Source organism: Somniosus microcephalus, chromosome 12, assembly GCF_052327205.1.
Source record: "Somniosus microcephalus isolate GS21.2 chromosome 12, FLI_Smic_1.0, whole genome shotgun sequence".
In the NCBI taxonomy this organism is placed as follows: Eukaryota; Metazoa; Chordata; class Chondrichthyes; order Squaliformes; family Somniosidae; genus Somniosus; species Somniosus microcephalus.
The window spans coordinates 167,861,048-167,874,914 of record NC_140998.1 but is presented as its reverse complement, the minus strand read 5'-3'; the positions used below and the strand labels follow the sequence as shown (position 1 = coordinate 167,874,914).

Here is a 13,867-nt window from a genome sequence, read left to right as displayed (position 1 = left end):
GGCACTATAAAACCTTATTCTGTAGCATTCCTGTGTGTATAACAATTTGCATTTATATAGCGCCTTTAACGTAGCAAAACATCCTGAGGAAATCTACATATTGTAAGGGGTTAATTTCAGGTGCTTGCTGGGTAAAAGTTTTCAGACTTGACACCGGTCAAGAGTCGATGTGTAACTAGAGCTATTGCACGTACTTGGATTACAGCCAAGAACAGATGTCTGCCCACCTAATGAGAATGTAGAAGTGAAACAATGGGTTCCTTTGAAGTAACCAGTGACCTGACAACTTGCGACCGTAAGCAAACCTACCCTCCCAATACACTGTGTAAGATTAAAGAGGACCTCCGGTTACACGATTCATGCCCTGTTATAGATTAACGGTTGACTTATGTGTCCAGGATCCTTCTGTCAATATGTCATTAATACCTGATGATTAATCTAAAATGTATCCTGATAGAGGAACAAAGGAATGTCAATCAAACTTGTTTGTTACACTGTATAAATATGGAACGCTTACGCTGTATCATTGGAATAGTAGCCTCACCCCTTGAGTAGAGGTGCTGATTCCCCTTGCAGGAGAAATAAAAGGCCTGACCGTCTGACGAATCCAAGAGTGTATTGAGTCATTACCCAGAGCTAAGAAGTAAGGCACTTCTACAATCCCAAGGCACTTCACAGGAGCGTTATCAGACAAAATTTGACACCGAGCCACATAAGCAGATATTAGGACAGGTGTGGTGAAGGAGGTAGGTTTTAAGGGGTGTCTTAAAGGAGGAGAGGGGAAGAGCTGAGGAGGGGTTTCGGGAGGGGATTCCAGAGCTTGGGGCCTAGGCTGCTCTGGCTCAGGGTTTACATTTATGGTTACCTAGCTACACATCACATGCCAGTCACTATAGCTTGTATCCATACAGCATCTGTAAATGCAGTAAAAATCTCAAAGTGCTTCACACAACTGACACGGAGCCATGGTGGAAAAGGTTAGGAGGGGTGACTGAAAGCTTATTTGAAGCGATGGGTTTTGAAACGGTTTTTAAAAGTGGAGAGAGACGTGCACATGTGGGTCCTTGCTGTGCGCAAATTGGCTGCTGCATTTCCTACATTACAACAGTAATTAATTATCTGTAAAGTGCCTTGGGACGCCCTGAGATGGTGAAAGGCGCAATACAAATGCAAGTGCTTTCTTTCTCCTGCCTCGGGGTCTAATGCACTGAGGAAGTGTTTGTGTCAAAGTGGGAATACTCACATTTTCAGGTAATGATTTTGCCAGTTCACTGTGAGGCATTGGCTCAATGCACAGTAAATGGATCACCTCCCTCAAAGTAGTATCATCTTTCATCACATGGCCCACTCCAGGAACATACCTCTCCCCTTGAGAGAAACAAATGCAAATTCATCAGACTGAGTTAAATGTTAAAGGATAAAAGCCTGGAATTAATAAAAAGATAATCTGCCTACACAGGATTATCATTCATGTCTGATTTAGTTCTATATGCTGTCTGCATAAGTTAAGCAACAGACACATTCTTTCAGCAGCCGGAAACCCATGCTGTGAATATTAATATACTAATTTTGTGTGTTAATATTTCCCCCCCCCCATAATAATTTTTGGAAGTTTGTTATTCAAGCGAAGTTGCCATAGATTATATCTAAATAAAAGCTAGTTAAAAAATTACACTCATTTCCATGTGTTACAAATTTCTAGTCTGCAACAGATATTCCCTCAGGTTCAGTGTCATCTGTCATGGCTGTAAGCAGATCCGGTGTCTCTTGTGATCAGGTGTGGGAACACAGAAACAGGAGGAGGCCATTCAACCCCTCAAGCCTGTTCCGTCATTCAGTTAGATCATGGCTGCTCTGTACCTCAACCCCATTTACCCACCTTTGCTCCATATCCCTTACCTCACAAAAATCTATCCACCTCAGTCTTGAAAATTTGACTTGTCCCCCAGCATTCACAGCCTTTGGGAGAGAGTGTTCCAGGTTTCCACGATCATTTGCGTGATAAAGTGCTTCCTGATTTCACACCTAAATAGCCGAGTTCTAATTTTAAGACTCCCCCACCAGAGGAAATAGTTTATTTGTATCTACCCTGTTGAATCCCTTTATCAATTTAAACACCTCAATCAGATCACGCCTCGATCTTCTAAACTTAAGGGAATAAAGCCAAGTTTATGCAAACTGTCCTTCTAATTTAACCCTTTAAGCCCTGGTATCATTCGGGTGAATCTGCGCTGTATCCCCTCCAAGGCCAATATATCCCTCCAGAGGTGCGGTGTCTAAAACTGAACACCGTGCCCCAGATGGAGTCTTTCCAAGACTCTGTGCAACTGAAGCAGAACTTCCTCCCCTTTGTATTCCAAGCCACATGAGAGAAAATGCAACATTCCATTAGCCTTTTTTCTTGATTTTTATACTTGTGTACTAGGTTTTAGTGAATTGTGTACATGGGATACCCAAATCTCTCTGCTCCTCCACAGCTCCTAGTCTCTCTTCATTAAAATACTTTGAGTTGTGTTTCTCGGATCCAAATTGGGTGAGCTAACACTTCTCCACACTGAACTACATCTGCCGCTGGTTTTCCCACTCACTCACTTAATCTGTTTATATCTCTTTGCGCCTCCTCACTTAGCACCATCTGCAAACTTGAATATACAACTCCCTATCCCTTTATCCAAGTCATTGATGTACATGGTGAAAAGCTGGGAGGCCCCAGTACAGGTCCCTGGGGAACACTACTGGTCACATCCTGCCAATCACAGAACATTCCCTTTATCCCTACTCCGTGTCTCCTACCTCCCAACCATTTACCAACCGTTCTGACGAAAGATCATCGCCCTGGAACGTTAACTCGGTTTCCCTCTCCACAGATGCTGCCTGACCGGTTGAGTATTTCCAGCAATTTGTTTTTATTTCAGATTTCCAGCACCCGCAGTATTTTGCTTTTGTACCAACCCATGTCACAAGGTTAACTCCCATTCCGTGCTCTTTTATTTTTGATACTTTTTTTGGGGAACCTTATCAAATGCCTGTTGGAAGTCCATATAGCCATTCTCCTATCCACCATGGTAGTGACCTTCTCAAAAAAATTCGATTCGATTTGTCAGATGAAGAATTTTGGGGATTGGGAAAGGCTTTACCTCCATTGTGGCTTGTGTGCCCACTTTGGGGGAGACAGGACCGCACCAAGAGGTGCGAGAGACCCCCTAAAGAGCTGGTCTGTGGTTACCCCATTGCTGCTCACTCCTTTTTTCCCTCTGCTACACTTGGCCTTGGGAGGTTTACTACATTAAAGGCGCTATATAAATGTAACTTGTTGGCCTTTCTCCATTACTCTATAATCTGTGTTACTCTACCTATGTCTGTTACTCTCCCCCTTTTCCATTTTAACCTATTGCTGTCTGTTACTCCGTTTTTCATTGCTATGCTCTCTTGTTTGTTACTCTCTCCATTCCCTTTCCTTCCTGTGTTACTCTCCTTTGTTATCGAGTCTGTTACTTTCCCCTATATTTTTTTCTAAAAAAGTTTGAAAAACATAGATTTAGGGTTTATTTTGTTTATTTTCATTGGATGCATTTAAATCAAATATTGTAAGCATCAATAGGACATTCATTTCAATCGGGCACATAAGCATTACAAACTATATTTGCCCTGATTGACGCAGTTAAAAACACTTGTGCATTGTCTTACACCTCATGGAATTGGATTCAGTTAAATTAAGATTTCTGTTGCACTTGTACAGTCCTGTACATTATATCCATCTTTCAATTAATAAAATGAAGCCTTACCAACCACCATAATAATGAGGTACAGTAATTCCTCTATTAGGACATTAGTCTGTTGAATTACATCCTGCAATACAAAAAGTACATATGTATATACATCTCATTAAACAGACCAGGGAATAAAAAGTAAAACTGCTTTACTTCAATTATTTTAGATGGAGTTATTTACCCAAGTTACTCTAATGGGAAAATTGTGATTTTCTTAAAGTTTAAAAAAAATGTGCAATGCCTCATTTGGGGCATTACTGCTTTGGAGATCAGATTGGAACCAACTTCCTCCTTTAAACTGAGCCGGTCATCCACTCAGTCTTTTTCAGCTGGATGTTGACTGAACTATGAGTCAGTCTTTGCTTTCTTCCTATCCTCGTCATACCTAGCACAAAGGAAGATGGTTTTTGGAGGTAAATCATCACCGGGGCATAGCTGCAGGAGTTCCTCACTGTAGCGTCCTAGGTCCAACCATCTTCAGCTGCTTCACCAATGACCTTCCCTCCATCATAAAGTCAGAAGTGAGGATGTTCGCTGATGATTGCATAGTGTTCAGTTCCGTTCGCAATTCCTCAGATAATGAAGCAGTCCATTCCCGCATGCGGCAAGACTTGGATAACATCCAGGCTTGGGCTGATAAGTGGCAAGTAACATTCGCGCCACACAAGTGCCAGGCAATGACCATCTCCAACAAGAGTCTAATTAGATTCCCATGGCATTCAAAAGCATTACCATCATCAATTCCCCCACCATCAACATCCTGGGGGTCACCATTGACCAGAGACTTAACTGGACCAGCCACATAAATACTGTGGCAACAAGAGCAGGTCAGAGGCTGGGTATTCTGTGGCGAGTGTCTTACCTCCTGACTCCCCAAAGCCTTTCCACCATCTACAAGGCAAAAGTCAGGAGTGTGATAGAATACTCTCCACTTGCCTGGATGAGTGCAGCTCCAACAACACTCAAGAAGCTCGACACCATCCAGGACAAAGCAGCCCGCTTGTTTGGCACCCCATTCACCACCTTAAACATTCACTCCCTCCACCACCGGCGTACTGCGGCTGCAGTGTGTACCATCTACAAGATGCACTGCAGCAACTCACCAAGGCTTCTTCGGCAGCACCTCCCAAATCCGTGACCTCTACCACCTAGAAGGACAAGGGCAGCAGGCGCATGGGAACACCACCACCTCCAAGTCACACACCATCCTGATTTGGAAATATTTTGCCGTTCCTTCATTGCCACTGGGTCAAAATCCTGGAACTCCCTACCTAATAACACTGTGGGAGCACCTTCACCACACGAACTGCAGCGGTTCAATGCGGCGGCTCACCACCACCTTTTCAAGGCTGGGCAATAAATGCTAGTCTTGCCAGTGACACCCACATCCCATGAATGAATAAACATAAAATAAAGGCAGCAGCAAGAGAGCTTAAAGGTGGTCTGGGTCATTGCACTTTTCACACAGCAAGTGAAAGGGCCCTATAAATGGCAATGATCCTATAATTTGGTTTCTTCTTTGTGGCTGCCAATGTATACGCTTGGGAAATGCCTGGCCTTCACTTGGTGGTAATGACTGAAATTACTGTACAGGCACAGACCCACATTCTATCATGTAGTGTGTCGCAGCTTTCCTGAAAGTGATACTCAAGCAAGATATTGGTTGGGATTGTGGCCAGTGATTAGCACCGATATACATGGATATCGAACAAGCAAACTTAGTAAAATCCTTGGCCACAAAGACCAAGAAACTAAAGTTAACACCTTTGTGAAGACCTGATCTGAAGCTAGACCTGATCTACAGCCATAAAATAGGACACTTGGATCTTACCTTATTTCTTGGAACTGGAGGCTTAGAAAAGACTTCAAACAGTTCAAACCTGTTGAGTACAAACATTAGGAACCGATTTGGATCCATGATAGAGGCGGCGATCTGTAACACAAAGGCAATTTTAACTCCTGTGCCACAAACAGTAACTATGTCAGCTGCAGAGTAGGAGCAGATTGCCTTTGTCAGCTGGCAATTCCGTTACATTGCCTGGTTACGAATTGCACATTTTGAGAGAGTGGGTAGAATTACGCTTTCTCAAAAACGTTGACAAATAATCTCTGGCTCAGTTTATAAAGTGGTAGGAAGTCCAACAAGAACACTTTTTAAAACCTGCCGCACTGGAATTCCATTCCACATAGCATCAAATCCAAGTGGTGCGAGAACCCCGTTCTGGAGTCAGACTGGGAACAGATTCCGAAGTTATGCTGCACTTTCACAATCTCAATAGGGAATTCAGAAGAAACTTCTTTACCCAAAGAGTGGTGACAATATGGAACTCGCTACCACGGAGTGGTTGAAGCGAATAGTATAGATGCATTTAAGTGGAGGCTAGGCAAGCATCTGAGAAAAAAGGGAATAGAGGGTTACGCTGATAGATTTAGATGAGGAAAGACGGGAGGAGGCTCGTGTGGAGCATAAACTGGTCGAGCCAAATGGCCTGTTTCTGTGCCGTATGTAATACAAAAGGAGCAGCTCAACAACTTCCTTAGTCTACTACGCTGAAGCAAACAGATGCTTTAAATGAATATAACTCAACCCCAAAATCATTCCTCATCCAATTCTATAAATGCCAACGTGTTTACATGTATAAAGTAGTTTTTTTAAATGCAGTTTTTGAAGACTACTTTTTAGTGGAATGTACTTGCATCCTTTAAAAAATTCTCCCAATTACAAAGACCCAGGGGGATACCTGTGCATATCCCCTTTACTGGAGTCAAAACCTTAAGATAATTAACAAAGGGTTTCGACAACATTGTGTCCACTCCATGACACAGAAATGGATAAAGCTTGCTTTGTTAACAGTTTTACAGTCTGCGCTCGGGCCATTTTCTTCACCCATTTTACATAGAGTTTATAGCACAGACACAGTCCATTCGGCCCAACTGGGCCATGTTCATGTGCCTCACGAGCCTCCTCCCATCCTATCAACATATCCCTCTATTCCTTTCTCCCTCACACGTTTATCTAGTTTCCCCTTAAATGAATCTATGCTATTCGCTTCAACCACTCCTTGTGGTAGCGAGTTCCACATTCTCACCTCTCTCTGGATAAAGAAGTTTCTTCTGAATTCCCTATTGAGTTTATTAGTGATCATCTTATATTTATGGCCTCTAGCTTTGGTGTTCCCCACAAGTGGAAACATCTTCTCTACATCTACCCTGTCAAACCCTTTCATAATTTTAAAAACCTTTATCAGGTCACCCCCTCAGCCTTCTCTTTTCTAGAGAAAAGAGCCCCAGCCTGTTCATTCATTCCGGATAGGTATAACTTCTCAGTTCTGGTATCTTCTCCAGTGCCTCCATATCCTTTTTATAATATGGAGACCAGAACTGTGCACAGTACTCTAAGTGTGGTCTAACCAAGATTCTCTGCAAGTTTAGCAATTATCACCATGGATTATGAGCAAGAAATCTTACACTATACAATCTGATTTAATAAAAAATAAAATACATATATGGGCCAGAACTTCGGGTCCCCACGGGTGAGTACGCGCTGGGTACTCACGCGTAGGCCCAACGAAAGTGCCAGTTTCGTGCATGCACTGCGCATACGTGGGAAACTGGAACTTCCGTTCCCTTAAAAGGAAGGGGTTCAGTGGTCGAACATGCGCGCCGGAGAGGCAGCGCGTACGCCTGGAACTTCCGTTTTTTTTTGCAGGTTTCTCTGGGAGAGTAAGTCTCCAGGAGCTACGCTTGTAAAAAGCAGTCGCAAGGCCTGCTTTTAACAAGGTAAGTGGTGAATTAAGTTAAATTAAAACATTTTTTCCCCCACAGGTTTATTATTTTTTAATACTTTAAAGAAAGGCAAGTTTATTTTTAGCCCCGTTAGAAACTGTAATTGATTTTTTCAAAAATTTTAATTATTGTTTAAAATAGTTATTTTATGTAATTTATAGTTGTTTTAAAAATGTGATTTAAAAAAAATGTATTTGAAGTTTTAATGATGTTTTGGGGCTGAATTGTATTCATAGATTTGACAGGTCTTCCTGTCAAATCTATGAATACAGATTCCCTGCTACGATTGGCTCTCCATGGCCCACGTGATCCCAGGGGACGCTTCGAACTAACTGCGCCCCTGGGATACGCAAGCACTGCACGCCGGCAGTTGGAGCAGGCCCAGGATCGGAATCCCACGCGGGCCCACAGCACAACGGCCGGCGCGCTAGGTAAGTGCAGGTCGGGGGCTTACACCTGCGGGAAGCCTCCAACCGCGCTTTCAATACCTGCGTGCAAACATGGAACAAAAAATCCTCTTCATTCACAGCACCTAACCCACATTCCCCATTAAAATGAATATAAACCAGGCTCCCTTTTGAAACCTTGTAACTCCAATTCTAAATATAATAGAGGAAAACCAGAGGTAAGGGGTACGTACACATTACTTCCTAGACTAAAGATCCTCTTGCAACACAACAGTTTCTGCTGAGGATCCCTAGCATGGAAAGTGGTTGCAATGTGAGCACTCATACATAAGAAAAATAAGTAGTTTACCCATAAAAGTAAACAGGTTGATTCCAGGCTCCACCATAAGAAAATCGTACCAAAGTGGAGTGCTCATGTGATTAAGCAGGATGGTGAAAACGGGAAAGTTTTTTAATATATTAAAATAACTTTTCTGAAATTAACTCGACATCCCTGCCCAAGTATCCTGCTTTAGCAATAGGGGTATGGTAGCATAGTGGTTATGTTACTTGACTAGTGATCCAGAGACCTGGACTAATGATCCAGAGAAATATGAGTTCAAAATCCCTCCACAGCAGCTGGGGAATTTAATTTGTTAATTAAATTAATCTGGAATAAAAAGTAAAAGCCCATCTGGTTCAATAATGTCCTTTAGCAAAGGAAATCTGCCGTCTTTACCTGGTCTGGCCTATATGCGACTCCAGACCCACAGCAATGTGTTTGACTCTTAACTGTCCTCTGGCCGAGCAAGCCACGCAGTTGTAACAAACCGCTACAAAAGAAGTATCACAGACTGCAGCAGTTCAAGGCGGCGGCTCACCACCTTCTCAAGGGCAACTAGGGATGGGCAATAAATGCTGGCCTAGTCAGCGACACCCACATCCTCTGAACAAATTTTTAAAAAAGCAGCCAAGACAATGCAGGCGAGCCGTTACAATTTGGGACTCACTGCCTGAAAGGGCGGTGAAAGATGATCTAATAGTAATTTTCAAAAGGGAATTGGCTAAATACTTGAAGGGGAAAAAACTGCAGGGCTATGGGGAACCGGCACAGGCGCAATGGGCCGATGGCCTCCTTTGCTGTATCATTCTATGTTCTGTTTGCATCAACCATCAATGCCATTCTGTCAGGAGGCACACTGATCCCTTTTTCCATTTTGTGTGGTCAAATGCTCCAGTGCCTGGCCGTCCCATTTAATGGTTTAGCCAATAAATGAAAAGAAAATTGAGTCCGTCAATGGTGCCAGACATCCCTGGGACTGAATTGATGTATTTCTGAAATGTAATACTAAGCTACTTTGAACTGGTGTTTGCTCAACTTGGCAATTACTGTTGAATAAATGTGAATTTTCACGATTAGGTTTTAAATGCGACGAACCATACCTGTAACATGATTATGTCTTTGTCAAACATCTCTTCCCTCCATTTTACATTTCGGTAACAAAACACCTTAAAGAAAAATAAAGGAAAATCACGGTTACCACCTCTTTCTCGGTTAATTCTTGCGTACATTTTAACAGCAACGAAAACCAAATCAAGTGAATCCATCAGAACTACATGATACCGATGAATTTTAATCAACTGCAGAAATCGGTGGAATTTCGGGTAAAAGATCAAATTACGAGACATCTTTATGAATGACTTGTGCAGCAATCCGATGCAACTTTATTACTGTATTAACCTTACACTATCAAATAGATTTAATAAATCCAGATTCTATTTTAAGTTTTATTCCATTATGTACCGTTTAGGGTTAAATAAGATTATTTGCCCATTTTGGGCTGGACCCACAAACATCCCACTTTTAACAACTCCCTGATCCAAATTTGCCTCAAACAGTCCCCGAATCTCTGCCTGGAAAAGTATCGGCGCCAACAGCAGTTTTTTTTAGGCCAATCAATCAAGAGATTGGGGATTGTAGATTAATATGGTCAGTTAACGGGAACCAGATCAAACCATCACATCAAAAGTGGGCCCATTACCAGATAGCCTTTGAGCAACACCCCAAGGGTAAATGAATGCAGGTATAAGCCTCATTCAAAAACAACTTGTATTTATATAGCGCCTTTAACGTAGTAAAACATCCCAAGGCGCTTCATAGGAGTATTATCAAACAAAATATGACACCGAGCTACATAAGGATAAATTAGGGCAGATACCAAAAGCTTGGTCAAAGGTGTAGGTTTTAAAGAGTGTCTTAAAGGAGGAGAGAGGCGCGGCGCGGTTTAGGTAGGGAATTCCAGAGCTTAGGGCCTTGGAAATCTGAAATAAAAACAGAAAATGCTAAAAGCACTCAGCAGGTCAGGCAGCAGCTGTGGGGAGGGGAAGGTAGGGTTAACGTTTCAGGTCCGATAACCCTTCGTCAGAACCAATCCACAATCTGGTTACATCCATTTTGTAACTAAGTATTTTTCAAGATTGAAATAGATTTCACTTAACAAAAAAGAGCTACACAAAATCTGTTTCCGGTTAGACTTTGTATTAATTTCAAATTCCTCCAAATGAAAATCAAAAAGAATCATTGCAAGTTAAATAAGTTCCACTTGGAAATAAGCTGGTTGGTGTTTTTTTTTTTATTTATAAAAAGGGGGGCCCTTTTTGGGCTCCTGATTCTCAAGGTTACCATGACTGCGCATCTCAAACTAACCTCAAGACTGAATTGTGGTGACTCTCCCCTCTTTTGTTCTTTCCATTCCTTGTCTGCAAAGTGACTGGGTTCCATTTGGAAACTCCTCAAACACTGCAGTGATCAGGTTCAGAGCAGGGTGAGGGATATTGAACATGAACCCATGTTTGGCCACTTCACAGTGCCCTTACTGCCTTGTAGTTTCTTGCGCAAATAGGGCTCACCACAAGAAATGGTCAATAAAGATTTTCTCACATGCAAACATCAAGTCAACACTTCCAGAATACCTGATTTACTAAGGAAAATCCATTTCTTCTCCACATATCAGCCGAGACCTGAGACATCAGCACTAAGCAGCGCAATGGGTAGTCCATCAATTTTTCTACTTGAAACTCTGACTGTAATAATTGGCACATTAGTATGTGGTTAGCATAGCCCAAGAACATGCTTCAAGATATAATAGCTGCTGAATGTGACACCATTTTGATATTCTAATTGCCCAACTAACACCAACAGAGGTAACATCAGCGATGCTTACATTTAAATTCCTCTAGATTTAAGCTGGCTGCATTTTTTCCACTTTTAATGAATACTGTACCTTCCTTGCTCAAAGCAAGGATTTGGAAAATGTAAATATAAACTCTCAAAACATACTAGATGTAATCTTTTATGCAAATCTAGAAACTTTGAGATCATGGCACAAAGATTTGCTTGCGCAAGTTCAGTTTCTATAGAGAGTGAAGTTACAAAGGGGGGGGGGGGGCGGGGAAAGAGAGACAAAAACTGTGGGCCTTTATATTTTAGGCAAGACTTTCAAAATTAAACTTACTCCAAATCCAAAATTTTAATCGTTAAATGTAGAACTTTTGCAGACATGTAATAAGTTTAATCAGACATGTATCATAGAATCAGAGCACAGAAGGAGGCCATTCATCAATGGGGTTGCATGTGAGCAAGCTGGAGATTTCACTGTTATATTAAATCTCTTGAAATCTTTCCCATTATGGGCTAAGTCTTTGGAATGCAAAAAAAAAATTAAATGATGCATTTAAAAACAAAAGCTGCCAGTGCAGCAACAAGTTGGGTAAAATTAAAATGTATTTTCAATAACCTAGTAGCAAATCTCTTGGCATGCAGCATAAATAGCATTGCAAAATAAAGTACAGTATGGAGGACGTGCAGACTTTGAAGAGAAGGATTTTAAATAGAGAAGAGGAAACTTTTTATTGCCCTTTACTTACTGAAGGCACAAACTCTTCTAACTTGTCTATTGCTCCACTCTTGCTTAGGTGTACATGTAAACCTAAAATACAAAGTAATGTGTAAGAATCTAAAGAGTAATTGTTATGGACAACACAAGTCAGCAAAATTATAAGTTTACCTTGGTACCCTAGGAAAACCTGCCAGGTCAACTCGAATGTAGATTTTAGTTTGACCAAACAACTGTTTCAATAATACCCAGTATACATGGTTAATTAATACCAGCACTACCACTTCCAGCAGTTACAAGCCTGTAAAAACCAGGAGCTTTAAGGCTGAAAGTATTCTCTCCAAACACAAGTTTGGAGGGGCAAAATCTAGAATCTGGTGCATTTTCCCCACAGTTTAAGGGGCTTAATGAATGCCACATGCCCACCATTACACTTGACTAAAATCCCAGTGACGAAACTGCCCATATTGTGAATTTCTAGGTATTATTATGATGTACTGAACGTAAGAGTGTGAATGTTGCCATGATTTAGTACAGAACATAGCCAACAACTGTTGAGAACAAAATAAAAACTGCTCCTTAAAACTAAAAGTACACATTACAAAAATAGCAGCTATCCTAGAGCGTTTACAAGGCAGTAATCTAATCTTGGTTTGGCATCATCTGAAACCCTGGATTAGGTTGCTGCCTTGTAATTACCCCCATGCACTCAACGTTACCGAGATTCCTTTTACGTGCATTACTTACACATTTGCTTACTATATGTACCCAGAACATCCAAGGATAAATGAATTTTATTATTAAAAACACATAAAGGCACTCACTGGTCCTAGACCTTGCATTTAAAAAGCAGCCTATCCATGCTGATCTGTAGTTTTATACCCAACGTGCAAGAATTGTTCTAGAATGTCACTCAGTTCATTCTCGGTTACATTTTCAAATCAAGAGTTAAGTCTTCCTTCACTTCCTTCCCAAGCCCAGTTGGTAAAGATAGTATGAGCCACGCAGGTTAAGAAGTGCCAAGTCTAGTTTCTGGTCTGTGCGGAGTTAGCTCTCAGCCAAGATACAGCGGTGGGGTATAACTGGCCTAAATGCCTTTGGGTTAGGGAAAAGAAAATCAACCAGGGGTCCTGCTCCAGGGAATGCTGAAGTGGTTATTGATAGCACACTTAACATTAAAGAAAGAACTGGGTAGGGGAAGATATTTCTGGGAACCACCTTCAGCTGGCAATTTTCAAAAGTCAGGGCATCAGGTATTGGCAGGTCAGTATGTCGTTAGTTGATGTGTAGCTGCCCATTGGGGGAAAACACTCCCAGTGTCAGAAAAGGGCCCCATATGGTACACACTTGCATCTTGGCACTCGATAGGCTGCTGTATTAGTGCTGTAACTGTAATCCTAAACTGTCCTACTGCAGTTTGCTTTAAGTTGTCTCTGCTGGAAAACTGCTGAAGAGAGTCAGGGAGAAACAAAATGGAAGCATGTCCATATACGGGTTAAATGAACGACAGTGACACTGATTAGCCGAGGGTGGATGATGTCGTGGTCGTGTGAATACCGCATGAAGTTGGGGGGTATAGGAAGAACTGCCTTAAGGGGGAAGGTCAGAATAGGAACAAACAGTTTCAACACTGGAGTAATAACCATCTTTTGTACTTATTGCCTTGTTATTGTGTGTAGCTAGTTGTACTGTGTGGTGATTATTCTTTATGTTTAGTAAGAAGTATTGTGATTGGTTGTTTGTTTCCTGCCTTGGGATATATGCTGTAATCTCATTGGTAGTTGATGTCATGTGATTTGTGGTGGCCATCTTAAATTCAGTTTTTTTCCAGCCTTTAGTTGGGACTGGGTGTTGAAGATGTGCTGCAGGATTTTTAAGTTAATATAGCCTAGATTAGAAAGGCAAATCTATTCTTTATTTCATACTGTAATACTTAAAATTATTGGTGCCACTGTATTGGTTGTCCTGTTAAACTGATCTACATAACTCACTTTTACTAGAGTATTAACTAACCGAGCAAAAAAATTCA

The 13,867-nt window shown here is 41.5% G+C and overlaps 1 protein-coding gene across 1 annotated transcript in view; it reads right to left on the bottom strand.

Annotated features, from left to right (window-relative positions):
• ubr1 (ubiquitin protein ligase E3 component n-recognin 1) overlaps positions 1 to 13,867 on the bottom strand; it is a 113,020-nt gene that overhangs the window by 37,031 nt on the left and 62,122 nt on the right. Inside the window, exons 16-21 of the mRNA XM_086002354.1 lie at positions 11,870 to 11,931; positions 10,916 to 11,026; positions 9,386 to 9,451; positions 5,602 to 5,703; positions 3,786 to 3,849; positions 1,244 to 1,368 (exon numbers count right to left, since the gene is read on the bottom strand). Coding sequence (XP_085858480.1) covers positions 1,244 to 1,368; positions 3,786 to 3,849; positions 5,602 to 5,703; positions 9,386 to 9,451; positions 10,916 to 11,026; positions 11,870 to 11,931 — 530 coding nt within the window. The remainder of the gene's footprint in view (positions 1 to 1,243; positions 1,369 to 3,785; positions 3,850 to 5,601; positions 5,704 to 9,385; positions 9,452 to 10,915; positions 11,027 to 11,869; positions 11,932 to 13,867) is intronic.